Genomic DNA, 26,721 nt, shown 5'->3' on the forward strand with positions numbered 1-26,721 from the left:
AACGTGAGTATTTTAATGCCCGTTTTTTAATTTTGTTTCTCCATGTTATTTACTTTCCTTTTGTCTCCCTTTCGCTTCCTTCTTCCTCTTTCCCTTTTCGTCTTCTGACGTGGGGCGAGGGGCAACACAAGGATTTAACTTCATCACTGAATCACAGGATATGTGCTCAGTGTCTCTGCTTTTATTATTACTTTAAACAGTTAGGGCCATGAACAATAAAGTTTAAATGTTTAAATACATGTAATCGCAGCTCCCAATACAAGCAATGTAATCCCTGACCGAGCCGGCAGTTCTGACACAGTTATATAAGACACGCTTTTCAACTACAAAAGCAGTAATAAGAAAGCAAATGGCTTACTCTGGTAGCTCTACAATGGTACGAAAAACTCTCTGTCGTGGACAAAACAATTGTTTGTGGGAGACGCAAGGGCAAGGTGGAACCAATTCACAGGAAAGACCAGGTTAACGAACATGACATAATATTTAGGGTAAGTCAAACGTATAATTGCAAAAGTATGTAGTAGTAGTCAAGTCTAATAAACAGTAAGTACCTGGAGCGATGCCCAGCAACCTAATAAATTCTGCTTACCAATGAGTGCAATTTGCAAATATCCGGGTGCTGGGTGACGTCATTTTTTTCAGGGCTGTAGTTTTTTTATTCTTTTTGGTCTTTTTTTAAAAATTGTTTTTATTACATTTTTCATAAACAACCGCCATCATATCCACAGTCAGCATCACATTTTTTAAATTTTGTTTCTCCATGTTATTTCCTTTTTATCTCCCTTTCCCTTTCTTCTTCCGCTTTCTCTTTTCGTCTTCTGGCTTGGGGCAACTTTTTAGCTTTTTTTGCAGTACATTGAAGCTATTAACCTGTTCTAGGCTTTTTAAATGGCATCATTTTGTAGGCCAATATGAGGGAGCTTTAATATTTCAGTTTATTCTCCTGTTGGGCATATAGTATGCAGTCACTCAAGACCGTTGAACTCCCATTTTTGTGCATGTAGTTGTTGGTACTTGTAGTTTTACCTTTCTAACCAATAAAAAAACTTGACTACAAGTAGTCAAGTTTTTTTTATTGTTTAGAAAGGTAAATCTACAAGTACCAACAATAACAATATAACATGCACAAAAATGGTAGTTCAACCGATCTCCGTAGCTTCAGACAAGTCCGTTCAACGAGCATTGATATTTTTAGATATAGGGCAATTACAGTGCTGCTATCAAATGAAATATACTATTTGTTTTTAGGAATGTGATGCTATCAAATGAAATATACTATTTGTTTTTAGGAATACTTTGATTGGTTCTGCATGGTGGTTGGGCAATTTCTGAATGTTGAAGCATTGTCTTTGAATTGTAAAGTTGGGTACATAGAGTGGTCTTGTACGTTTGTATAGGGTGTTTTTCTTGTGAAGGCTTTTGTATGATTCCAGCTTTTCATTTATTAGTGAGGACTTTTGGAGCTCTGGGCGAGACATATTTTGGGGCCTCCTGTTCAGGAAATCCTTCCATCCAACTTCAGCTATTTCAAGCCTTCATGATGCCAAACAATATTGAATTACGTTAAGCTTTTTCAAAATTCGGTTACTCAAAACACCCAAAGGCTCAAGCAGCATGGCGTTCCTCAGCCTAAAAGAAATCTTCAACATGCCCTTTCCTTTTGTACTTGGATCTACAATATTGTTCTCATGTAACACCAGTATATTAGGTGGAAATCAGTTGTCTGATTTGACTGCTTCTCCTTAAACCATCAAATTAATCGCTGATACCTTAACTAATTAAAAAATTGAACAATAGTAACATCTCAAAATGCTTTTTCCAATCATAAATTGAGCTTCTAAGTTGGCAATACTTTACTGCACTTTGGTATTTGATACCAGAATCTCCAATTGGCAAGGATGATCACACAACTGGCAAAATGGTAAAAATAACTTCTTGGACATTTTTCATCTGATTTTTATCTTCAAAGTTCAAGACATTGCTGCAAGTATTTTCAACAATGCTGATGAATGCTCCCTTCTGAAATGTTTCTAACTTATGGGCCCTATTTTGTCCCTTTATGGATATTTTGAAAAGAAGAATGTGTTTGCTATGTGCGTAAACGTAACTTTTATTATATGAAACTTGGATCCAGTTTTTTGTCATTATGTGTCATAGTTACATGACTTTTTTTTCTTCTCCAAATTAAAACACAGAAAGGATAGCTAGCTACCTACCGGAGAGATGCCTAAGCGAAAGTGTTCCGTCAGTGAGGAGAAGCAAAGATCTTTCCCTTTCTGAGCAAGGTCGGGAACAGTTATGCCAATGTTTTCGGCAAGATCTGCAAATCTACATTCTCCGTTGGCCATGGTGGAAAGTCTAATATAAAGGAGCACATACAGACAAAAAAACACAAGTTGTGGGTCGAATCTTCAAGCAGCAACAGCAACATTACCACTTTTTTGGGTAAGGCAACCGTTCACTTCCTCGCGGCGAAAACAAGAGAGCACGAACTCCTCCTCAATTGTGCTATTTTCTTTATTGTTCACAGTTAACAGTCATAATATATATATATATATATATATATATACTTATTTAATAAGAAAACATACATTGGAATTTCAAGGAAAGGGTGGTCACCAACTATAGCAAATGTTGAGGCAAAGTCTGTTTAAATGGAATTAATGGTTACTGCCAATGAAAGACCTCTGATTTGTCATCTGTAATGCTTCATCTCAGTCTGTGGAGGTAGCTGTCATTGTAGTCCCTTTTCTATGTCTATGACAGCTGTCAAATAGTCCTACTTTTATGTCGATGGTTACTGCAAACCGTAGTCCTACTTCTATGTCTATGACCTGTCCACGTTTTTTGTTTTGAGAATCTGGTCACCCTAGTCTGGTGAGCAAAATAACGATGGATTAAACCCAGATCTGTGACTGGGGGTGAATGTTTTGCCAATGTGCAACATTCCGTCCATCATCTTGTGTGTTTTGCTGTTCGCCCTATGTGGGAAGAGTATGCTCAGACGTGGGTCCCGTGCTCACTACGCCACTGGAGTCAAGCTATCCTGGCTGAAGAGGGGTGAAACCCCGAAACCGGTCCTAGGATGCTTGATTCTGGTCCAGGGAAGACATGGCTTAGCAGTTCGAGCTAGACTGTTCCCATGAGGCACAGGGTCAAGACTGATTTGCATATGGACATGTCTGAACTGGAGTGGCGTGGTGAGCAAAATAACAATGGATTAAAAGCACATCTGTGACTGGGGGTGAATGTTTTGCCAATGTGCAACATTCCGTCCATCATCTTGTGTGTTTTGCTGTTCGCCCTATGTGGGAAGGGTATGCCCAGACGTGGGTCCTGTGCTCAGTACACCACTGGAGTCAGGCTATCCTGGCTGAAGAGGGCTGAAACCCCGAAACCGGTCCTAGGATGCTTGATTCTGGTCCAGGGAAGACATGGCTTGGCAGTTTGGGCTGGACTGTTCCCATGAGGCACAGGGTCAAGACTGATTTGCATATGGCCATATCTGAACTGGGGTGGCGTGGTGAGCAAAATAATGATGGATTAAACGCAGATCTTTGACTGGGGGTGAATGTTTTGCCAATGTGCAACATTCCGTCCATCATCTTGTGTGTTTTGCTGTTCGCCCTATGTGGGAAGGGTATGTCCAGACGTGGGTCCCGTGCTCACTACGCCACTGGAGTCAAGCTATCCTGGCTGAAGAGGGGTGAAACCCCGAAACCGGTCCTAGGATGCTTGATTCTGGTCCAGGGAAGACACGGCTTGGCAGTTCGGGCTGGACTGTTCCCACGAGGCACAGGGTCAAGACTGATTTGCATATGGCCATGTCTGAACTGGGGTGGCGTGGTGAGTAAAATAACAATGGATTAAACCCACATCTGTGACTGGGGGTGAATGTTTTGCCAATGTGCAACATTCCGTCCATCATCTTGTGTGTTTTGCTGTTCGCCCTATGTGGGAAGGGTATGCCCAGACGTGGGTCCAGTGCTCAGTACGCCACTGGAGTCAGGCTATCCTGGCTGAAGAGGGCTGAAACCCCGAAACTGGTCCTAGGATGCTTGATTCTGGTCCAGGGAAGACATGGCATGGCAGTTCGGGCTAGACTGTTTCCATGAGGCACCGGGTCAAGACTGATTTGCATATGGCCATGTCTGAACTGGGGTGGCGTGGTGAGCAAAATAACGATGGATTAAACCCAGATATGTGACTGGGGGTAAATGTTTTGCCAATGTGCAACATTCCGTCCATCATCTTGTGTGTTTTGCTGTTCGCCCTATGTGGGAAGGGTATGCCCAGACGTGGGTCCCATGCTCACTACGCCACTGGAGTCAAGCTATCCTGGCTGAAGAGGGGTAAAACCCTGAAACCGGTCCTAGGATGCTTGATTCTGGTCCAGGGAAGACATGGCTTGGCAGTTCGGGCTGGACTGTTCCCATGAGGCACAGGGTCAAGACTGATTTGCATATGGCCATGTCTGAACTGGGGTGGCGTGGTGAGCAAAATAACAATGGATTAAACCCAGATCTGTGACTGGGGATGAATGTTTTCCAATGTGCAACATTCCGTCCATCATCTTGTATGTTTTGCTGTTCACCCTAGTCTAGCGTATTGCAGGAACTGTCCCGGATCCACCGGCAACCAGCCTCTTCCATAGTGACAAGGGAGCCATTCAGATACAGATCCCCTATTTTCTGGCAGCTACCCGCCATCCATTGGGAAATATCCATCAATGACTATATGTGCTGAAAACGCTTCAGCCACCAGAGAGGGAGAAGTCGAACATAGGGGGGTCTTCCGAAGGCGCGCTAAAGGCAAGCCCGTCTGCGCCCATCCGCGACCGTTCGAGACCAGAGGCCACAGCCCCTGCATCCTCCTTTCAACAGATAAGGTATTACAGCTCTGAGTTCTTACTTAGTATGCGGACTACTGGGGAATTAGACTGTCTGCACTCATTTCATGCGCTGGATTTGCCTGCGGTCTGTCCCTCATGCAAACATAAGCTTAATACTACCCAGCCACATGACAGTAAGCAGGACTACACCATGCTACTTCTAAATTGTAGGTCTCTACCAAAACACAGGACGGAAATTGCTCTCATGCTGGAAGAGCTTAGGCCAGATGTAGTCTTCCTAACAGAAACCTGGCTGACGCCAGATTCCGATCCTGATATTGTATCAGCTTTGCCACCGGGCTTCCAAATTACGCGGAAGGATCGAGCTGTTGGGAGAGGAGGCGGCCTGGCAATAATATATAAAGAGCAGCTCCTTTGTCGATGCACTTCCGATTCAATCCCTGACTGCGAAAGCCTCACATTCAACATTGATTTCTCCCCCAATAACTGTTTCTCAGGCACCCTGATATACCGACCACCGGGCCCCCCAAAGCAATTTCACAAGACTCTTCCATCGACCCTGGCCGAGTCAGTCACTACTTTGGCCAACTATACATTGCTAGGTGATCTGAAACTCCATTTTGATGCCGCCTATGACCATACCGCCATTGAGTTGGCGAACAATTTAGCGGCTTTACAATTGGAGCAGCTGGTCAATTCAGCCACCCACATCAAGGGCCATCTTTTGGACACAGTGTTCAGCAATTGTATTGAGCTCAAGGCTGGGCAACCTATTTGTCTTCCGTGGACCGACCATTCTCTTGTCCCTCTTACATGGTCTATTCGCAAGCCACCTCACTTAACCCCCATTGTAAAGAACGTTAGAAATTGGACTAGACTCCCAGTGGAGTCCTGGTCCAACAGCCTTATTACCTCCCGTCCCCTTCCTAACGCGGATCCCGGCGCTGCTAACCAGGATTATGAAGAGTGGATCTCGAATTCTCTGCAGGCCACACTCCCCCTCCGTAAAATCACTATGAAGCGTTCTCAAAAAACTGCCCCCTGGTTTTCTAAGGAACTCAGGGAACAAAAGCGGCACTGCAGAAAACTAGAAAGACGGTGGCGCTTAGATTTCTCCTTGGACGATAAAATCCTATATAGAGAAGCGATTAGAGCCTACAAAGATGAGGTAGAAATTGCTCAAGCAACCTATTTCTCTACACAAATCATGCGGGCAAAATCGAAACCCAAAGAAATCTTTCATATAGTAAAGAGCCTCACAAAACCTCCACCACCCTCTACGCTTCCATGTAAAACGTTAGCTCACTGCAACAACCTTGCAGAATTTTTCCATCAAAAAGTCCTCCAAATCTACTCCTCTTTTCCTGCCATGGATTCTCACCCCGCTGCTCATACATGGCCAAGCCCGGTGGAGGCCCCCCTCAACCAACGGCTACCTTGGAACATTTTCCCTTGTTAGATCAGGACTCCCTGGAATCTCTAGCACGGCAAGTAAAATCAGGCTCACCATGTGACCCAGCTCCACCGGAGGCAATGATCTCGGTAATTCAGGTTGTTCTCCCCACCATCAAGAACCTCCTCAATGCCTCCATTGCCTCCGGTATAGTCCCACTCCCCTGGAAGCAGGCTATGGTACGTGCACTGCTGAAGAAACCGAACCTTGATCCTGGCGACTTTAGCAACTACCGCCCCATTTCCCTGCTCCCCTAGGGGAGCAAAATCTTAGAGAAGCACATCAATATACATCTGATGGACTTTCTGGAGAATAACCAGCTGCTGGATGTCACCCAAACGGGTTTTCGACCTAGACATGGGACCGAGACTGCCTTACCAGCTGTCACCGAGGAAACCAGAAGGATCTTGGATCGAGGCAGATCAGTGGCAGTGGTCCTCCTCGATTTGAGCGCAGCATTCGACACGGTTAGTCACGACGTGCTGTTGTGTCGCCTTTCTGAGGTTGGAATCTCAGGCAAGGCAATACTCTGGCTCAAATCCTTTCTGAGTGACAGGTCCTTTCAGATCTTTGAGGGAAATACAGTCTCCTCGAGAAAGCCCTGAGCTGTGGGGTTCCGCAGGGCTCCTCGCTAAGCCCTGCGCTATTTAACATCTATGAGGCCACTAGCTGAGGTTGTTCGTCCGTTTGGCATTAAGATCATTTCATATGCGGACGACACTCAGCTTGTGGTATCCCTGGCACAGGAGGACGGCCAATCTGCACAAATGGGACTAAGGAAATGTTTGGAGAAAGTAAAAGGCTGGATGACGAGATCCTCCCTTAAGCTCAATGGGGATAAAACTGAGCTGATGCTTATGGGCCCCGCTGTTCCAACGTTTTTAGACTCCCTCTGTCCTCCATGCCTAGGCACCCCCCCTGTACGCAAGGACAACATAAAAAGCTTGGGGGTATGGCTGGACAAAGCCTTAACCTTTGACACCCAGGCTATCAGGCTTTCTGAACTTGTTTTGGCCTCCTCAGGATGCTGAAAAAAGTGCTCCCACTTCTACCTATGGAGGCCAAGCAAGTTGCTGTTCAAGGCCTGATCCAGTCTCGACTGGACTTTAACAACGCCCTGTATCTTGGTGCCCCCGACTACACACTGCGCAAGCTGCAGATTGTCCAAAACTGCGCTGCCCGCACATTGCTCCAGCTGCCACGGAGACTGTCAGCAAAACCTGGGCTGAGTAGCCTGCACTGGCTGCCGGTTCGGCAAAGAATTGCCTTCAAGGCAATGTGCATATCCCATCAAGCATTCTGGCACAAAGGTCCGCTAATCAGCCGTGAACTAGTCACATAGCACCACCCTACGAAACATCTTCACTCCGGCCAGGCCTTTTTGGCTACAGTTCCCAGAATCAGGAGAGCGAGAGCTAGTGGCAGGATGTTCTCCTATAACGCCGCTAGGTCGTGGAACCTCCTCCCCCTTCAACTCGGGTCTAACCCTAATCTACTCTCCTTTCGTAAGCAATTAAAGACCTTTCTTTTTAATGTCCACAACTAACCCCCTGCTGATCGCCTCTGACAATTGACTACACTCTTCAGGTAGCGCTTGGACGCCTCAGGGCAGCAATTCGAGCTTTATAAATCTACGTTTCATTTCATTTAATTTCATTCTTCCCAATACTCTTTTTATCGCCAGTTCCCAGAAGTTCGACACCTATCTCACTATATATGGGCTGTCCACCGGCACCCTCATGCCGTCCATCAATAGCTTGGGGAGGTCACTTTCCTCCACTGTGCCAGCCAGCAGACACTTCTCCCTATTACTATGTTCTACTACACACCATAATGACACGTACTGCAGGAGCATTTTACTTAAAGCCACTCTGCCCATCACAGAGACCGGTAGAGTGTTCTAATTGTTAATAACCCAGCCCATATTGAGGTCATACTGAGGACCCGGGGCTTGCGCTATTTGGATTCCCAAATACCAGAGCCTCTCATTTTCCCTGGGTTGCTGCACCTAAGAGAGGTCCATCTTCGGCTGAGCCACTAGCCCTGCCAAAGGAATGAGGACCGTCTTATGTCTGTTGATGTGTAGCCCTGACACCCGTCCGAAGTCCTCGATTATTCCCAACATCACCGGCATCGAGTCCTCTGGTCGGCTCAAGTAAAGGAGGGTATAGTTGGCATTCATCGACGCAATATGGATGGTGTTTCTGACACGTATACCCCAGTCCCTAAGGTCCTGTCTTAGGCGCACTGCCAGTGGCGCCATCGCCAAGGCAAAGAAGAGTGATGACTGGGACAGCCCTCCCTATTTGGAGAATCTCAGACACTACGTTCCCAGTCACCACCCTAGCAGTGGGTGTGGTGTACAGCAGTTGCACCCAGGACAAGAAGACTGGCCCAAATCCTATGCGTCTCAACACCTCCCACAGATACTCCGAGCTCAGGGTGTCAAAGGCTTTTTCAATATCCAGTTTCACTAGTGCAGCTTTTATGTCTGTCCCCTGAACTGAGTGAATCATGTGGGACAGGCACAGGAGGTTCATATGGGTACCCCGTCCCGGCATAAACGCACATTGGTCGTCACCTACCAGGTATGTCACTATGCGCCACAATCTTGTCATGAGCTGTTTCAAAAACCTTTTCGTATCAACATCCAGTATGGATAGTGACCTAAAGGACCTCGGGTCTCTCAGGTCTTTTTTCTGGCTTAGGTCTCATGACAATGAAGGCCTCGCACATAGGCTGAGGCACTGTCCCTCAATGCTAGGCCTTCAAAAACGTCTCCAGGAGCCGGGGGACCAGTAAATCGGAGTAAAACTCATAATACTCCACCGGGAGACCATCAGGATCCGGTCACTTTCCACAGGCCATATCATGTATGGCTGTTAATATTTCTTCATCCCTTATCTCCCCCTCTAGTCCCTCTCTGTGGGCCTATGTAAGCCAGGGCACATCAACCCAATCCAGAAAGGCTAACATCCCATTCAGTGTGTCCTCAGCAGGCGCTCCCTACACCCAAGCCAGATGATCCCTTAATAAAGCATTTATCCCAAGTTGACCTGCTACGCCAGTTCTGTCTGGGTGGATCAAGGACAGAATCAACAGGGGAGGTTTCTCTCGTTTAAGCAGCCATGCCAGTAGCCATCCTGTTTCAGTCTCCATCTAGTAAAGATCAAGGAAATCCTTAAGTAAGGTTAGTCCTCTAGGCACTACCCTATCATCTCTAATCTAGCTCAAAGGGATTTTTTTCTGTGTCCTCCGGGGCCTAAAGGAGCTATTGTCATGTGACTGTTACCCTAACTCTCTACCGTTCCTTTTGACTTCTGTCAATAATAAGCAAGTATAGACTTCTGTTCTGATGTATTCTCGTTTCAGGGTGGCTCATCAATGTCAGTCAGGCAGTCATCAGAGTCGAACTTGATTCTGGCAAGGTATGTCCAGTCTGGACTTGAATACTTCCGATTGATCTTTCTTTCTCATCTGGGTCGCTTAGTATAAGTCAAATCCAAACTTTCATCTACAATGTCAGTCTGATCACTCTGTTTCTGCTCATCTAATTCCCTATTTTCCCTGATAGTCTCTGGTCTCTTCACTCTTCTTTGGTGTCAACAGTCTTTTTAGAGTAGCTACAGCTTGCAGCCAGCTGTCTTCAGCTAAGCTGTTGATGTGCTCAAAATTTCTGGCTCTAATGAAGCAGACTCACTATCTGATGTGAAGCCTCCATGTTCTACACCAAACTCCACTCCTTTTGAAATTGACTGCGGCAGATTAGCCTCAGCCGTCCATGTGTTTTCACTGTCCTGGTGAATGCGTATTCCCAGTCTAGTGGTGGGCATCACAGAAGTTTCTGGGACAACAGCCCTCTTGTCCTGTCGCTCTGAGTTGTGCTCGTCTGGTGGAGTCCACAGAGCCTCAGCCTGGACTTCCTCTTCTTCTGATACCTCGGGCACCTCAAGCCTAGGGTGACTTAAGGAATTAATGAATATGTGCACTCCTTCTTCCCACATATGCCTTGCCTGCTTGGTGTGAGAGACGTGAATCCAGTTTGGTAGACCAGCACACTTGACAGCAGTGTCGGTAACCAAGATCACATGGTAGGTCCTCTCCAATGCTCCTCCAAACAGGACTTCTGGACAGGACTTATGATGTTATTCCAATTGCCAGTGTTCAGGTCATGCCCTGTAGACCTTTGAATGGCCCTAGTAGCAGCGTCAACCTGATGAGAGATAGAACGCACCACATCAAACAATCCTTTGCATTACATGAGGACCAGGTCATCTGTGATATTCAGAGCAGTGGCCAGGACAGAGGCTATTAGCATGGCTCTCCCCATCAACACTTCATGCAGCAAAAGCCCAGTACTTTTGCAAGGAATATTTTGGATGCTCATACATACCAAGGGAAGAGCTTCAAGCCATTTCAATGATGTAGAAATGCAAGCCTGGGCCAGTTTAGCTTTGATGCTCCTGTTCACTCAATCGACAAAACTTGATGGTTTGGGTCTGTAACTACAGTGGAAACTCTGGACAATCCCTTAAGCTGTACATATCAACTGCATTACCTCGCTCTTGAAGTGTGTTCCATGATCAGATTCAGGAAAAAATGGCAGCCCGAATCGCGGTATCAACTCCAGCAACAGTAGCTTGGCAACAGTTAGGCTATCACAGTTCCTGGTGGGATATGCCTCGACCCACTGTGATAACAGACACGCAATTACAAGGATTTATCTCAATTGGCAAAATCGGGGCATCTCCACAAAGCTGATCTGGAGACGACTGAAGTCAAGGGAGGCACGGAAGAGGCATTCTCTATCACTGTAATTTGGGATCTTGGCGATGAACGCCCTCCGCGGTGACCCCGACAACAAGGGGGCACCAGGGCTCTGACGGCCCGCTCCACCACAAAGACATCCAACAGTCCCTGTGGGTGGAGCTCCTTTCTCACCCAGTTCTCTAGGATATATTACACCAAGGTCCCCTCCACCCTCTCCAGGAATCCCAGTACACAAATATTGGAGCTTCGGGAGTGACCCTCAGCTTCCTCAACTCGGCTTTGAGCTTCCCACAGACTGTGGACAGCTGCGCCATCTGACGTTTAAGAGCCTCAACCTCCCCCTGCAACGCCTCTATGTTACCATCTGCTGTTGTGACCTTATCCGCCACTATCCATAGATCAGCCCGAAAGAGACTGATGTCAATAGAGACAGTTTCAATTTTATTTTTCAGAACAGACTGAGATCCCTGTATGGAAGCTAGCAGTTCTGCCCTGATGGGCACCTGCTCCCTCTTGGGAGACCCCTCTGCATTTTCCGCCCCACTCTGCCTTGTAAGTCTCTGGGGCTGCTGTCATGGGCTTGTGTATTGTGTGATGGTATTGGCAGGGTGGCAGCATGCCAGCCTGTCCTTGCCCATGTTCTTCACATGAGAGTGCACTCCCTTGCCCACCAGCTTGGCTACTCGGGTATGACCACCAGCAGCGCTCACCAACCTATGCAGCCACAGTTCTGAGACCCTGGTCCATGAACGGCTTGCTCCTGCCACCCAGCTCCAGCAGCCATGGAGAGGCCCCTCACCTATTGCTCTCACGCTAGAGATTCCTGGATGGTCAGTGTACCAGGCAGGCCACAGAGAGCCCCCCAATACTCAAGACGTCCACCCAGAGTCCAGCAGAGTTGGGGGACAGCACCCGGGCCTGTATCATGGAAAGGCCTCTCTCCCCACTTGTGCATCTCCTCGGAGTAAGGACAGGCATGAACCAATACTCAACAGCAGGCAGGCAGTGCCCCTAATGTGTTTCTCTCAAGCAGCCCGGCCCTAATCACTCCTTTTCTCTCCGCCTTCTGCAGCATGTGAGATGGAGTCGGCAGATCAGGGGACCCAGGGGGCCTGCCTCTCACCAGCCCCAGGGCAGGCAGAGTAGCGCTGGTGTCTCGCAGGCCCCACTCACTACACACAAGGGCCCCACAAGCAGCTCCCCAAGGGAAATTGCTGAGAATCCTAATGGCTCCAGGGCGCTCTGGTCAGTGCTGTTGTCTCACAGGCCCCACTCTCCAGACACAGGGGTCCAGTGATCCTTGACCCTGGAGAGGGAGGGCCGAGGGCCCTGGTCCAGCCACAGTCCAAAGGGTCGTCCCCAGCAGCCTCCTGCATGTGCAGAGCACTCAGGCCAGCGCTGATGTCTTTCAGGCTCCTCTTACTATGCACAGGAGCTCCTCAACCAGATGTTTTGGGGAAGATGCCAAGTGTCTATCTGGTCCCTAGGCGTGCTGGGCAGTGTAAGAGACTCATGGACCCCTCTGTCCCCACACGGGGGTCCCATTGCAAAGCCTCCCAAGGAGTGTCATAGGCCAGTCGCAGCTCAGTTAGCAGTCCCGGCTGCCTCCTGATTGTGCAGGGAAGTCCGCCGGGGCCGCCAGCTCCGGAGCCACAGTCCAGCGCCAACCTGCACTGCAGCGGGTGCTCACCCAATAAGTAGCGCTGCAGGCCATTCACTGCCCTCAGGCGGCCCAGCTCGGCAGTCCAACACACCACGGGGACCCTCTCAGCATCGTCAAGACCGCCCTTGACGAGTCCGGGGCAGCTGCCCGGAACCACAGGCTCCCGAAACTGTCTCCTCCTGTTCGTTGACATCTTCACTGGACGAGCCGGCATGCCAAAGAGTTCTTCCAGCGCCGTGGTGGACCAGGCAGCACCCAATGGCCCAAAGTGGGAATGGCTGGCTATGAGTCATGCTGAGCCAGGCCTGTCTCCTTGCATTCTCAGCAGGCCTCTGTGGGTCAGTCGGCCTCTGGCTGCAGTGGGGGCCAAACATCAGTGTCGATCTTACCCCCAGTCACAGCTGCCATGTCTGTGGTATGCTTGGGCATCAGTTAAAACTGTAAAATGGATGATGCAGGATTTTGGGCCAGGCCGGCCTGAAGCTCGGAGGCTCGCGTCCTGTCAGCCATGTTACTTAGCCACGCCCTGTGTATGAAGATCATTGACTGAATTGGGTGGATATCAGCACAAAGGAACAGAAATGAGGAGATAAACAGAACTTCCCCCAAGCTGTAGCTTCTCTACATAGTCATGGCCCATCTAACCTTTAGCAATTTGAGATTTTTCTAAAATAATGTGTGTGTCCTGGAATATTGGTAAGTTTGCATACAAGTAACTTCTCCTAATTAGTTTGCTAATTACCTGAAGGACCACACTTTCAACTGGCTTCAAGAGACCTGGATTCTTGACCCTATTTTCATTTAGAGGCAGTCAAATATTATACGTTCTGCTGTATGTAGCCTAAGCGGATTCACAAATGGTGGATTAGCTATGGCTATTGCTAAAATGTTGGTATATGGCTCATTAAATGGCATACAGGTTATACCTAGTACAATTGTAATCATACTGAACTACAGATGGTACATATGAAAGGTATGTTAGTAATGATACTTATTAATTGTTATTTTTCCCCAAGAAAGAGGGATTATCTTATGTTAACACAATTGTCAAGGTAACAAGCACATCTAAATACTGATTGTGCTCTTTTCTTTTTAAAACCTATCTGTGTTACTATGCCTCTTAGATCAAGATACTGTTTGATGGAATGGCAATGAATTTTCAAATTCCCAGAATATTGAATATGCAAGGAGGAGTGGCTTATGGCTAGAGCTGCCAACCTTGGAACTGAGGAACCATGTTTGAATCCTGGCCTTGGCTCAACACCCTGGGATACTTGGCAAACCTTGTAAGCTCTCCATGCCGGGAAATAAATAAATGTGAAACATATTCTGATGCTGATGGAAACAGTCTAACACCCTTCGGACTGTGTTTGCCCTATATAAATCCACAAATAAATTATTAAAATAGTCTCATGCCGGAGTCCAGTGCGAAAGAAGGGTGATGGGCCATCAGTCTTTAGCCTTTTAATAGTGCAATGTCCCCCCCAATCCCACTTCAAAAATCGAAACTGAAATATTGAATGGTGAACTCTCGAAGTCCACTGAGTTCTCTGCACTTATCCTGCTAATCCAGAGTTGGTGCAGTAAAAGTGCGTCCATGATGGACAATACAGCAGCAATTTTGCTGTGGGCTAACCAGGCCCATCCATGTTCATTCCTGGGCTTTATAAACTCTTTTGACAAATTATATTGGAACTTTCTTTCTGGAAGCTATAGACCCGTGTTGCACAATTCAAACTCCTAATGTTTATTAGTCAATTTTATGCAGGATCAAGGATTGTTATAAATAAATGGGCAGAGTGAAAAATGATTTACAGCGGGGGGCAAATGGTGCTTGCCCCTCTCTATTCAATCTGCATTTATTACCTGGGCTCAGAATTGGAGGGGGCACATTTTTCCATTGAAATTGGAGTTAAAAGTATAATATTTATCAGATGATATCCTTATAGTCAAGTAAGTGCCTATCCTTTCTACTTTTTGCCCACTGACAATCTAAAAATTAATCCACGTTAGACACAGGTTATGTCTTCTGGCAGTTCATGATACAACGTTAATTGGTTTATCAATGGCAGAAAACTGGCATGTACTACATGATAGAAAAATAGTGTAGGAAGATGAAAGAAGAGCCAAGATGAAGGCGTATTTAATAGTGTGCAGTGCTTTATTACATTTCTGTAGATCCTAAGGAACTCATTAAGTTTAAAAAATATATATATATTTTTTGTTTTTTTCCCTTTATTACACTCGGTCTTGTACCATCCAAAGAGCAATTGGGTTTTTGTAACATTGTCAATATAGTTCACATTTATTTTCACGTTACATCCTTGGATAGTAGTCTAGTCTGCAAGTATTACTGATCTCAAGTAATTTACTTGAACCCTTGATCAATGTGTTCGCGAGGGAGTTACCCCAAACCTCAAGTAAAGATATACTTAAACTCAGCCGTATCAACTTTTAACTAAATCTCTATAAAAGCAAGATGGTTCGTTGATATGCTGGATAAAGCAATAAAAGATCTGGTGGTACAGATGTCACCTCAAGTTAAAATTCTAGTCTGTCAGGATGCAAATTTTCTAACTTCCAGGGATTATTTGCAGAAATTGATGAACAATCTTGTTGGGATTAAATTGAATATGACAGTTTTTGTATATCGTGGATGGACATATTGAATCTGAATCTTATTCATAACACTGCCAGCATTCTGATGCATTATCTTAAATCTAAATTAATGATTGCCATAGCATAGTATTTACACATCTCAGAATATTATTTCTTGAGTTTGAAAATTTCATGTACACGGTACTTCATTGCCTATCTCTGGTATGATCAAAGATATTATATCAATTTGAACGAAGACCGTGATGTGAGATCAGTTTTCACCTGGAACAGATCTGGACAGGTTGCGAACTTGGTCTAATACACTAGACATAATGGGTACTTTAATGAAAATATGATTACATTTTTAAATGTATTTGAATGTAAATGTGGAAAATGTAATAATTTGTTTATTATTTGTGTTCTAACGATTCAAGAAGGCTTGTGAAAACTATAATTAATATCCTTTTATAAGTGCTAAGTAGGAAAATAAAGTAATTACGCTGACCTGTAAACATAACTTGTAAATTAAATTATCAGTGGTGGATGATTATATCATTAAAAACTTGTCACATTATTGAAGTGCTCATGGCTAGCAGCTCTGCCCCATGCGTTAGGCCTTGCAGTAGACATTGTATGACATCTTTTCTCCTAGTTTTGTTCCTGCTAGACATTCTTCAAACTTTGCATCCATTTCCTGGCTTTGCGCTTCAGAGAAATGGTTCTTCCAATCCCCAATATCTCCTTTGAAGACAAAGAACATAAACATTTATATGCAGTTGGCAATGACATGAGCTCAGGTTTTACATAGTAACAACACACTGCCTTTTATCAACTTCATGGCTCATTATGAAGGAACAACAATTTAAAGATAGGATTTTGGGCAGATCAGCAGCCATATTTGCCTTTAGGGTTGCAGACAAGTAGGCACATTCATTCACACTCTGGGATTGCACAATAGCAGAGAACTACTTAATTCAAATCATAAGAAAATTGGAAACATACTGGGAATGTCACTCTGACCTGAGGCACCCATCATCCTACTGTAAATAATGGGGGAGCAAGTGGTACCCAGATTTAAAACGTGTTTATCCATCTATTCCTCCTAGTGGTCAAAAGCGACGTAGATCACAAATAGTAAAGTCCAATACTGACACTGTTTAAGGACAGGGTGGATTGATGCATTACTGCAGAAAAAGTGGTTTATACTAGCAGGGGAGTAACAAGAAGTTTAGTTAAATCTGGGGTTCCCAGATAACACGCTACGGGTATATCTAAAATAACTGGACTCAAAGAGATAGCAAATAGTTCATTTTATCATATATACTGCTCCTGAATGCGCACTTCCAAGTTAGTCAGTCAATTATCTTTATTCGATTATTAAAAATCATAAAAGAACGAGCAAAAATACATGTCACCATTTCGTCAGATCACAAAATTTTACAAACAATCATTATAGAAGACACTAAATTTTACAGTGAAACATACATAAATATTTAAAAAAGATAAAAAGAAGGGTTTATTAAAACACAACTCATTCAAATAAATGAGAGAAGAGGAAATTCATTTTTCAGGGATAAGGTGCCTGTACCTTGTGCGATGCTTATTTAAGCGTGCTCCTGCAACTAGAAAACTAGCGACAGAAAAAGCTACTTTCATATTAGGAAGAAGTTGCAAAAACAACAGGGCTGGTTTTACCTGAATAAAGCCCTGATTACATAAAATAGGGAACAAATATCTTTTTCTGATCTCAATATAATGACCGCAAAACATAATAAAATGCATCGTGTCCTGTGTTGAAAAATGATCACAGTCACATGGTACAGCATCATCAGGTCTAGTCCAAATGAATTAAATCAAAGCGAAATCTCGTTAAGAGAAAGTGATGATAAGAATTTGTTACCAAAAGGAGGTATGATTCCATTCCTGGAGCAGAGGAAAGCATACAGTGTTTCCTTACCATGGTTTTTTTTTAGCTCTATTGCTTCCCTCTCCAGGGCATATAAATTTGTCAGAATATTTTTGACTGATTTTAGATCTTCATGAGTTATTCCATCTGGAGATGAAAAGAGCTCCGGGCGGCCTGCTAAAATAAGCTGAGTTTTCACATATCTTACCCAAGGGATGTTAAGAGCTCTGTCCAGGGCTAAACAATCTTTTAAAATAATATGATTTAGAGTAAGCTCCTGGTTAAGCCAGGTTTTTATCCAACCAATCACTGGGGCTAGTTTTAAAGTGTCAGATATATAGCCCAAGCCTAACTCTGTATGCAATGCAAAGGTCGGGGTTGATTGGGGAACAGAAAGCAGAGATCTCAAAAATTTGTTTTCTACATTCTGTATTTTGGCAGAGCTAGTATATCCCCAGATAACAGAGCCATACTGGGCGACTGACAAACATTTTGCTTTATAAACTTTGATGATGATTTCCATGGGGCGGGCGCCCAGTTTTTTAGCAAAACCTAGCAGCCCTGCGGCCGCTCTAGCAACAGCGCTGCTTTTGACCAAAAGCTGGGGGCCCCAAGTGCCCTTTTCATCAAAAGTCACACCTAGGTATGGAAAAGAAGGGACTCTCTTAACCTCCTTCCCCGCACAGTAAAATGTTAGCGACTTTCTTTTCCTGCCTGCGGGTCCAGCAATCATTACATGTGATTTTTCTGTATTAATTTTCATGTCCAGTGATGACATAAAAACTCCAAAAGATAAAAGAAGTTTGTTCAACGCAACTCCAGAGCGTGCTAGAAGAACGGCATCATCCGCGTACAGGAGGACAGGTATCTTTGTCTCACCTGCACGCGGGATGTCACTATGGGATGTTGACATTACTGCCTCAAGGTCATTAATGTATAGGGTGAAGAGGAGGGGGGCAAGTATACACCCTTTCCTAACCCCCCTCTCTGACCTAAAATGACAAGTACATCTTCCTTCCCTAGTGACTCTAACTGAAGTCATAAGATCCTTATGTAGCTCAGTTAAGTATTCGACCAAAGGGGGGTCAAGGCCCATGGCCAAAAGGATCCCCCACAGCCTTGACCTGTTGACCAGGTCAAAAGCTGAGGAGAGGTCCATAAAGGCCATGTACAATGAGCCCCCCTTGGCGATTACATATTTATTTAAAATTAATTCTAGGTTTAGGCACTGATCTAAGGTTCCTCTATTGGCTCTAAAGCCATATTGTGCATTAGATAAAATACCCTTGCTTTCTAAAATCAGGGTCAATCTACCTAAGAGGACTCTCCCCAAGATTTTAACACTCGAGTCAATGAGAGAGATTGGCCTATAACAGGCCGGGTCTGTCCTCTGTCCTTTCTTGAAGATTGGCACAATGGTCGAATTTGCCCAGCTAGAAGGGAAAATAAATTCCCTTGTAGCATTAAAAATATTAGTTAAAATTTTTGAGCTAAGTTCAGGAGCGCTCTTAAAAAAGTCTGCAGGGACCCCATCTGGCCCCGGTGCCTTTTTACAGAGTGTGTCTTTAATTGCTTGTTTCACCTCTTCCTGAGTAAAGGGAGAGATGTGAGTTAACGGTTTTAGAAGAGGTGTTTCGCATTCTGTAGTGGTATAAGTATGACTATAGATATTGCTAAAATGTGTCACCCACTGTTCATCTGGGATAATGCAGTCAGCTCTCTGATTATCTAATCCCACAAAATATGGGTGATTTATAACTGCCCAAAATTTAACACTATCTTTCTGTATCTCGGGCAGTAGCAAATCATTCCAGGCCTCGTCTTTTATCTCAGATTTCCTCTTCCTGATAGCTAGGTTATATTGTTTCCTCAATAACGCTATCAGCACTCTGTCTCTAGGTTTAAACTTTAGGGCCTTAAGAAGAGTTGAATGGGCCTTAGAACAGTTTGTATCAAATCATTTGGGGCCCTTTGGTTTATTAAACTTTGCCTTTACAGTCAAATCTAAGTTGACTTGGTGGCAAATAACACTAAAGGCCTCGACCATAGTGACACTAGGGTTTTTATTGTCTAAACAGATGGCAATTTCGCCAGCGACTTTGGCCATAGTTTCCTGTAAAAAGGTTATTGGAGTAACTTGATCCCATTTGAGCCTCCGGTTTTGATCTCTTAGCACAAGATCTGTCGCACACAGTGTGTCCATCTTCCTATTTCCCAAGACTCCTTGAGCTAAAACCTCTAAAATCACAGGGTTGTGATCACTAAAAACAGAAGTTTCTACCTTATAGGCAAGTACTTCAGGTAGAACTCTTAAAGATACAAAAATATAATCAATAATTGTGCCGGAATCATTACCCACGTATGTCGGTAACCTCAGATCATTTGAGCAGGTACATGATTCATGAAGGTTGAGGGTAGCCAAGAGCAATTCCAAAACCTCTCCGTTTGGTGTGTGTTCAAAATGCGGCGAGGAGGAATAAGAAAAAAAATTCTCAGCTTCCCTTTGACAACCCGCCTGGCAAGGATGAATGTTAAAATCTCCCATAAGGATCCCCTCATACCCATAGGAACTGTTCTCAATGTGAGTGGATAAGAGATCCTCTAGGGATAACAAATGCTCGTTAGGAAATTGACTGGCCGGGGAATTATAAAAATGAACGAGTAAAATAGAATTACAATTTGGTGAAGTCAGTTCAACCACTAAGCAATTTTTAGATTTAGACTTAATATGTCTAGGTTTACCTTTAACGTCAAGTGAAATATATACAGCCAACCCGCCCCTTGCTCTTCCTGCTTTGCTGGGGACTGCAGGTACAAAAAAATGAGAATAGCCATCTAAGGCCAAGCAATCTAACGTTTCCCAAGTTTCCTGAAAAGCGAGAATGTCATAATTCCTGATTTTGTCCAACCAGTTCTTATCTTTAAATTTGATTCTAAGCCCAGCAATGTTCCAGCTCATAATTCTGCAGACCCTGGCGCCTGCAGAGGACTGAGCTGACAAACCAAGAGCAGGGTGTGGTCCCTCCACATCATTGTCTTGACTTGGCAAAAGTCAGTCATTTTGGTCCATAAAAGATAGTGGCGCAAAGCGGTTAAACAGTTCTAAGGGCTGTGTAACAGGGTTAAGCATAAAAGGTTGATGACGATGAACTGGTGCGTTGTTCCTTAAGTCTTGTCCCCATCTGAAGTGAGAATCCCAGTTGGTATTCCACCCTGGGGCAGGAGTCCTTGGGATGGATACATTCTGCTGTTCCCCATAAAAGAATTTCAAAGTGAGGGGGACCACGGTGCCTTGTCTTCGTTGGGGAGGAAAGATGTTTGCAAGAATATTGGGAAGAACGTATTGATTTAGAAAGCTCACAGCCACACAGTCACCTTTAAATTTTTTTGGCCGATTTCCCAGCCAGGGAACCCTAGTTGCTGATTTAATTACACTTACTAGGTGATGCTGTCCCCCTGGAGCTAGCCGCATATTACTAGTTAGCCAATGTAGGGCTTTGCTACACAGTGAATTAGAACTTTCCGCTATGCCTCTTTCCAGCGGAGGGACATTTGCGAGGACTAAGACCACAGGTGTGGCTTCAACAATAAATTGCAGAGGATCCGTAGTAAAAGTTTGGGCTTGTACTTGTGTTTGCACTGGGGGAATATTAGCCGAAGGGGTTGGGTTTGTTGGAGAACATGGTAGCGTAGAGCCCTCAATAATAGCAGTCAAAGTTGATGGCGATGGATTCTCCCCAAGTAGTTCTATTCCTTCTCCAACACCCATATCGCTTCCGGCGACAACTCCCCTAGAATTATTGCTCAAATGAGTAACTAACGTAGTTATATTTTCAATACCACTTGCAACTGTATTTTGGAGACCACCCAGCTTCTTAACCTCTGCTTGCAGTTTATCAATCTTGGATATGAGAGGTTTAACAATGATGTTGATTTTAATCTCAATGAGATCTGCAATTTTATCAAGAAGGACTTCTTCAATTGAACAGATAGGATGATCCTCAAAGTGAGTCACTTGTTTGCATTTTGGGGTAGTAGCCCTCTTCCGTTTTGTCCCTGAGCGTAACCCACCCCGCTTTAGAGGAATCTTTGTACATTGTCGTTTAGGTCTGGCTGCGTGACCCATAGAAGATTGGTCGAGAACAGAGACCTGAGACTGTGTATCTTGGTCAGAATCATTATCATTGTAGTTATCTGCATTGCCCTCAACGAGCAAGCCCTCAGAAGCCGGGTTTGCATTATCCGGAGTGCCAGGTGTGACTTGGGAAGTAGTGTCAACGATCGTGGCTGCACTATAAACATCTTGCATGGTAATTTCATCAGTCAAAGTAGTAACAAGTGTGGGTGGAGACAGACAAAGCAAATCAGGAGATTGGCTCAGCCCCAATAACTCCCTCCTTTGCATATTAATCTTCTGTACGGTCTGAACAAGGTAATTGTTAATCTTGTTTTGTTGAGCTCCAACAAGTTTTTTAGGCATAGCTTATAATATGACAAATGTTAAAGAAGAACGCAAGTACAAATGTAAATAAGATCTTATATAGGCTAGGCTTACTTAAGGAATGATAACAGAAATGAATCCTGTGGCATTTCTGGCCCTGCCCCTGCCTCCTCCTGCCGATGAGGGCCGTAGAGGGCCCGCCCTTTGCCCGGGCTTCGCCCCGGACGTCCCGCTCGCGTCCCGCGACGCGGGGCTCCTTCTCCCTTTATGCTGCCTGGAAGCGCTCGCTGGCACGTGTTGCGTCACCTCCACGCGCCGCCGCGAGGCCTGCCGGGAGCTATAGTCCCCCGGAGCGGTGGCGCGGTTTCCAATGCCCAGGATTGACTCTCGACGGTGGCGACCAAAGCGTCAGGACAGTTAAACAATATGTGCCCAGGATTGACTCTCGGGAATGGCGGCTGGGATTCTGCCCAGTTAGGTTCAGGTAAGTACTAGCAAGTGGCTCTCGGCGGTAGTGGCAGGTTCGTAAGTCTCCCGCACTTCCAAGTTGATCCGCTGCCCTCTCTTTCTTATATATCATTTGTAACTAAATATGGTTATTGTGAATGTCCAACACTGTCGCACAATAAAGACCAGTCTATGTTAAATGTATTCAAATTGAAAAAAAATCAAATATGGTTCAAAAATGTAGGAAGCAGCAAAAGTTCTTTTAGATAATGGCACAATATGGAGTAAATATGATTACAGTTTCTGAACAGCAAGGGGAGAAACCGTTAGGCTATCTGAGTAGCTAAAACACATCTGTGAAATACCCTTACTCGTTCTCTTGTTTTGCCAGCGACACTTCTTAATTCAAAATGTATTTGTTCACCCTTGGATTCCCGGATATTTGTGGAAGTGACACAGTTTTCTCCATTTAAAACTAATACTTTTGTTTCTATTCTGATAATGAGGGTGCAGAAATCTTGGCAGAAGTGACTGGGAATAAGCAGATGGCGCCACAAGTCATCGCTAAATGCTGATCATGCACACTGAGGCAACCCTGGCTACTCAGAAGAAATAAAGTTTGAGAACTGCTTGTGGAAAGACGAAAGAGGGTGGTGTTCCGGTAATTGAAAGGGACGCATAGTCTAAACACAGGATAATAAAAACTGAATTTCTCTCTGGTGACCAACCAATAATGAATATATTTTTGTAGCTGTTTCTGAAGCTTTTTTAGCTTTAATCCTATCTCACTTTAAAGCACCTATTCCTGGCTTGCACCACTGCCGTTCTGGGATGCTCATGGGTGGACTCTTGCTGTAGGGTGTTTGTAGGGTCATGTCTCTAAAAATTGTGTGAGCGTTCGTGCTAACAACTAGACTATAGACCTGTAAGGGTACTTGCTTTATAAACATTAAAACGTTATATTTACCTTTTATTGTCCCATATATCATAGTCATATTTAATGATGGTCATGTTAATCTTTTCTCAATCCACCATAATCTATCATTGCTCCATTGTGTCTACTTCTCACATTCTAGAATTGACCATTCAAGTCTTCTTGCATTTGCCTTTTGACTGCCCCTCTTAATATGTCTGATGCACAATCTCCAAGTACAGTTGAGGCAGATCTACAGCCACCGCCTGCTTGACCAGAGTTCCTCTAAATAGTATACTTGGGTAGCTGACACTTTTACACTTGAAGAAATCTATTAGTTCTGCACAGCCATTCCTCTTAAAAGACCTCAGCGAGGGATCCCTTCAACAAAACTGCTTCTACTCTTATCCTGAAAGATCCCACTACTATAAAACTAACCTGACCTATCGGATGCATTACTATTGTGTTTGACCTAAGGCAAATTGTGCATGCGTTGTGCGGGAGGTGGTTACAGACTCATCCCAGCAGAGTGATCCCTCCTGTCAGATTCAGGGGCAGGGCAGAGCCAACACTAGGAAAGATAACTGCCACATCACTGAGATATCTATCTATCTATCTATCTATCTATCTATCTATCTATCTATCTATCTATCTATCTATCTATCTATCTATCTATCTATCTATCTTGAATGTAAAAAAACCAAAGGTTAATTGTAAGTTATAGTTAGGAAAACTTTCTTAATTTTGTGTAAACAAAACCAACTTAAACTACACAAACCTTGGAAATTCTAAAGATATAGTTATAACTAAGTTATATATAACTCGGCACCTTCATACACAGTGATGTCAACTTGCTAGCCACACTACGTCGAAAGGAGTGGAGTGGCGTGTCATAGCATATCGAATAGTGTAGTAGAATAGCATACATTGGAGGAGCATACACAGAGTAGCGTGTCGTAGAGTGGCATAGAGTGTAGTAGAGTGTCGTAAAGTGTAGCGGCATAGCTTGGAGTGGCTTACAGTGGCTTAGACTGGGGTGAGGTGTTATACAGTGGAGTAGAGTGAAGTGGCAAAGCGTAGAGTGGAGTAAAGCATCATGAAGCGTAGTGACATGTCATACAGTGGAGTGGTGTGTCAAAGAGAGAAGTGGTGTGGCGTGTCGTAGCATCTCATACAGTGTAGTAGGTGGTGTAGAGTGGAGAGGCACAGTGTGGAATAGCATGCCATAGAATGCTTCAAAGTGCTTTAGAGAGGAGTGGCATTCACAGGAGTACTGTGTTATATAGTGGAGTGGCGTAGAGTGTCGTAAAGTGTGGCAGAGCAAAATGGCATAGAGTGTTGTAGAGTCAATTGCCGTTGAGTGGATTAGTGGAGTAGAGTCGAGTAGTGTGTCATAGAGTAGAGTGGACTAAAGTGTAGTGGAGAGGTATGGAGAGAGTTATGTTGAGTGTCGTAGAGTGGAGTGGCATACAGTGGAGTATCATAGAGTGGGGTGTCATAGAGTGGAGTGTCGTTCAGTGAAGTGTCATTGAGTGGAGTGTCATCAAGTAGTGTGTTGTAGAGTGGCATAGAGTGGAGTAGAGTGGTGTAGAGTGAAGTGGTTTAGAGTGGAGTAGGGTGGAGTAGAGTGTCGTAGAGTGGAGGTGAATGCTGTAGAGTGGAGTTCCATGTCATAGAGTGGAGTGGCGTGTCGTAGAGAGTAGTGAAGTGGCATGTGGTAGTAATACAGTGTAGTAGAGTGGCAGAGTGGAGGGGCATAGAGTGGAGCAGAATGTCATGAAGTGGCATAGAGTGTTGTAGAGTCAATTGGTAAAGAGTGGATTAGTGGAGTACAGTTGAGTAGTGTGTAATAGAGTAGAGTGGGGTAAAGTGTGGTGGAGTGCCATGGAGAGAGTTGTGTTGAGTGTTGTAGAGTGGAGTGGCATACAATGGAGTATCATAGAGTGGGGTGTTATAGAGTGGAGTGTCCTTCAGTGAAGTGTCATTGAGTGGCATGTCGTAGAGTGGAGTGTCATCGAGTAGAGTGCTGTAGAGTGGCATAGAGTGGAATACAATGTTGTAGAGTGAAGTGGTATAGAGTGGAGTAGGGTGAAGTGGCATGCTGTAGAGTGGAGTGGCATGTCGTAGAGTGTTATACAGTGTAGTAGAGTGGCATAAAGTGGAGGGGCATACAGTGGAGCAGAGTGTCATGGAGTGGCATGGAGTGTAGTAGAGTGTTGTAAAGTGGAGGTGCATAGAGTTTCGTAGAGTGTCGAGGTGTAGAGAGAAGTGTGTTACAGTGGCATAGAGAGGGGTAAAGTGCAATTATGTGGTACAGTAGAGTGGTGTCGAATGGCATAGCATAGAGTTGAGTAAAGTGTCATAAATTGAAGTGGCGTGTAGAGTGGGAAATTGGAGTGGCACATGGAGTGGAATTGAATGGGGTGGCGTAGAGCATTGGATTGTGTCACAGAGTGGAGTAGAGGTGAGTGGCATAGAGTGGAGTAGAATGTTATAGAGTGGAGTGGCATAGTGTAGATTAGAGGGTCATAGAGTGGAGTGGCATAGAGTATCATAGAGTTGAGTGGCATAAAGTTGAGTAGTGTGTCATAGAGTATAGTGGAGTAAAGTGGGATAGAGTGGCATAGTGGGAGTTACTTAGATTAGAGTGGCATAGAGTGGAGTAGAATGTCATGCAGTGGCACAGAGTGGAGCAGAGTGTTGTAGAGTGGAGTGTAGGGCCATAGAGTGGAGTAGAGTGTTGTAGAGTGGCATAGGGTTTAGTAGAGTGTTGTGGAGTGGAGATGCATAGGGTGAAGGAGAGTGTCGTAGAGTGGAGTGCCATGTCATACAGGGTAGTGGCGTATCATAGAGAAGAGTGTAGTAGATGGGCATAAAGTGGAGGTGCATAGAGAGGAAAAGCTTGTCATAGAGTGTCTGAAGGTGTTGTAGAGTAGAGTACATAGACTGGAGTACAGTGTTGTTGAGTAGTGTAGGGTAGAGTGACATAGAGTGAAATGTGATAGACTATTGTGGAGTTGGGTGGTGTAAAGCGGAGTGGATTAGTGGAGTAGAGTGGAGTAGTGTATCACAGAGTAGAGAGGAGCAAAGGGTAGTGGAGTGGCATAGAGAGAGTTGGGTAGAGTGTCATGTAGTGGACTAGAGTGTCATACAGAGGCATGTAGTGGAGTAGAGTATTGTAGAGTGGAGTGTAGGGGCATAGAGTGTAGCAGAGTGTTGTAGAGTAGAGTGGCATGCAGTGGAGTAGAGTAGAGTGGAGTAAAGTATCATAGAGTGAAGTGTCCTAGAGTGGAGTGTCGTAGAGTGTTGGAAAGTGTCATAGAGTGGCGTGGCATACAGTGGAGTAGAGTGGAGTGGCACAGAGTAGAATAGAGAGTGGTAGAGTGGAGGGACATAGAATGTCGTAGAGTCGCGTGGCATAGAGTGGTGTAAAGTGGAGTGGTGTAGAGTGGAGTAGTGTGTCATACAGTAGAGTGGAGTAAAGTGGGGTGGAATGGCATAGAGGTAGTAGAGGTAGTGGAGTAGAGTGGAGTATAGTGTTGTATAGTAGCTTCTAGTGGAGTAGAGTGTTGTAGAGTGGAGTGTCATAGAGTGGAGTAAAGTGTGGTAGAGTAGAGGGGTGTAGATTGTCATAGAGTGGAGTAGAGTGTCATAGAACAGAGTAGAGTGGAGTGGTGT

The 26,721-nt window shown here is 44.8% G+C and overlaps 1 protein-coding gene across 1 annotated transcript in view; it reads right to left on the reverse strand.

Moving 5' to 3' along the window:
- Nucleotides 1–14,880: 14,880 nt before the first annotated feature.
- LOC146861870 (sulfotransferase 6B1-like) overlaps nt 14,881–26,721 on the reverse strand; it is a 350,581-nt gene continuing 338,740 nt past the window's right edge. The window contains exon 7 of the mRNA XM_085641040.1: nt 14,881–16,077. Coding sequence (XP_085497166.1) covers nt 15,947–16,077 — 131 coding nt within the window. The 3' untranslated portion in view covers nt 14,881–15,946. The remainder of the gene's footprint in view (nt 16,078–26,721) is intronic.

The sequence above is a fragment of the Triturus cristatus genome, chromosome 2_2 (assembly GCF_964204655.1).
Source record: "Triturus cristatus chromosome 2_2, aTriCri1.1, whole genome shotgun sequence".
NCBI classification, from domain to species: domain Eukaryota; kingdom Metazoa; phylum Chordata; class Amphibia; order Caudata; family Salamandridae; genus Triturus; species Triturus cristatus.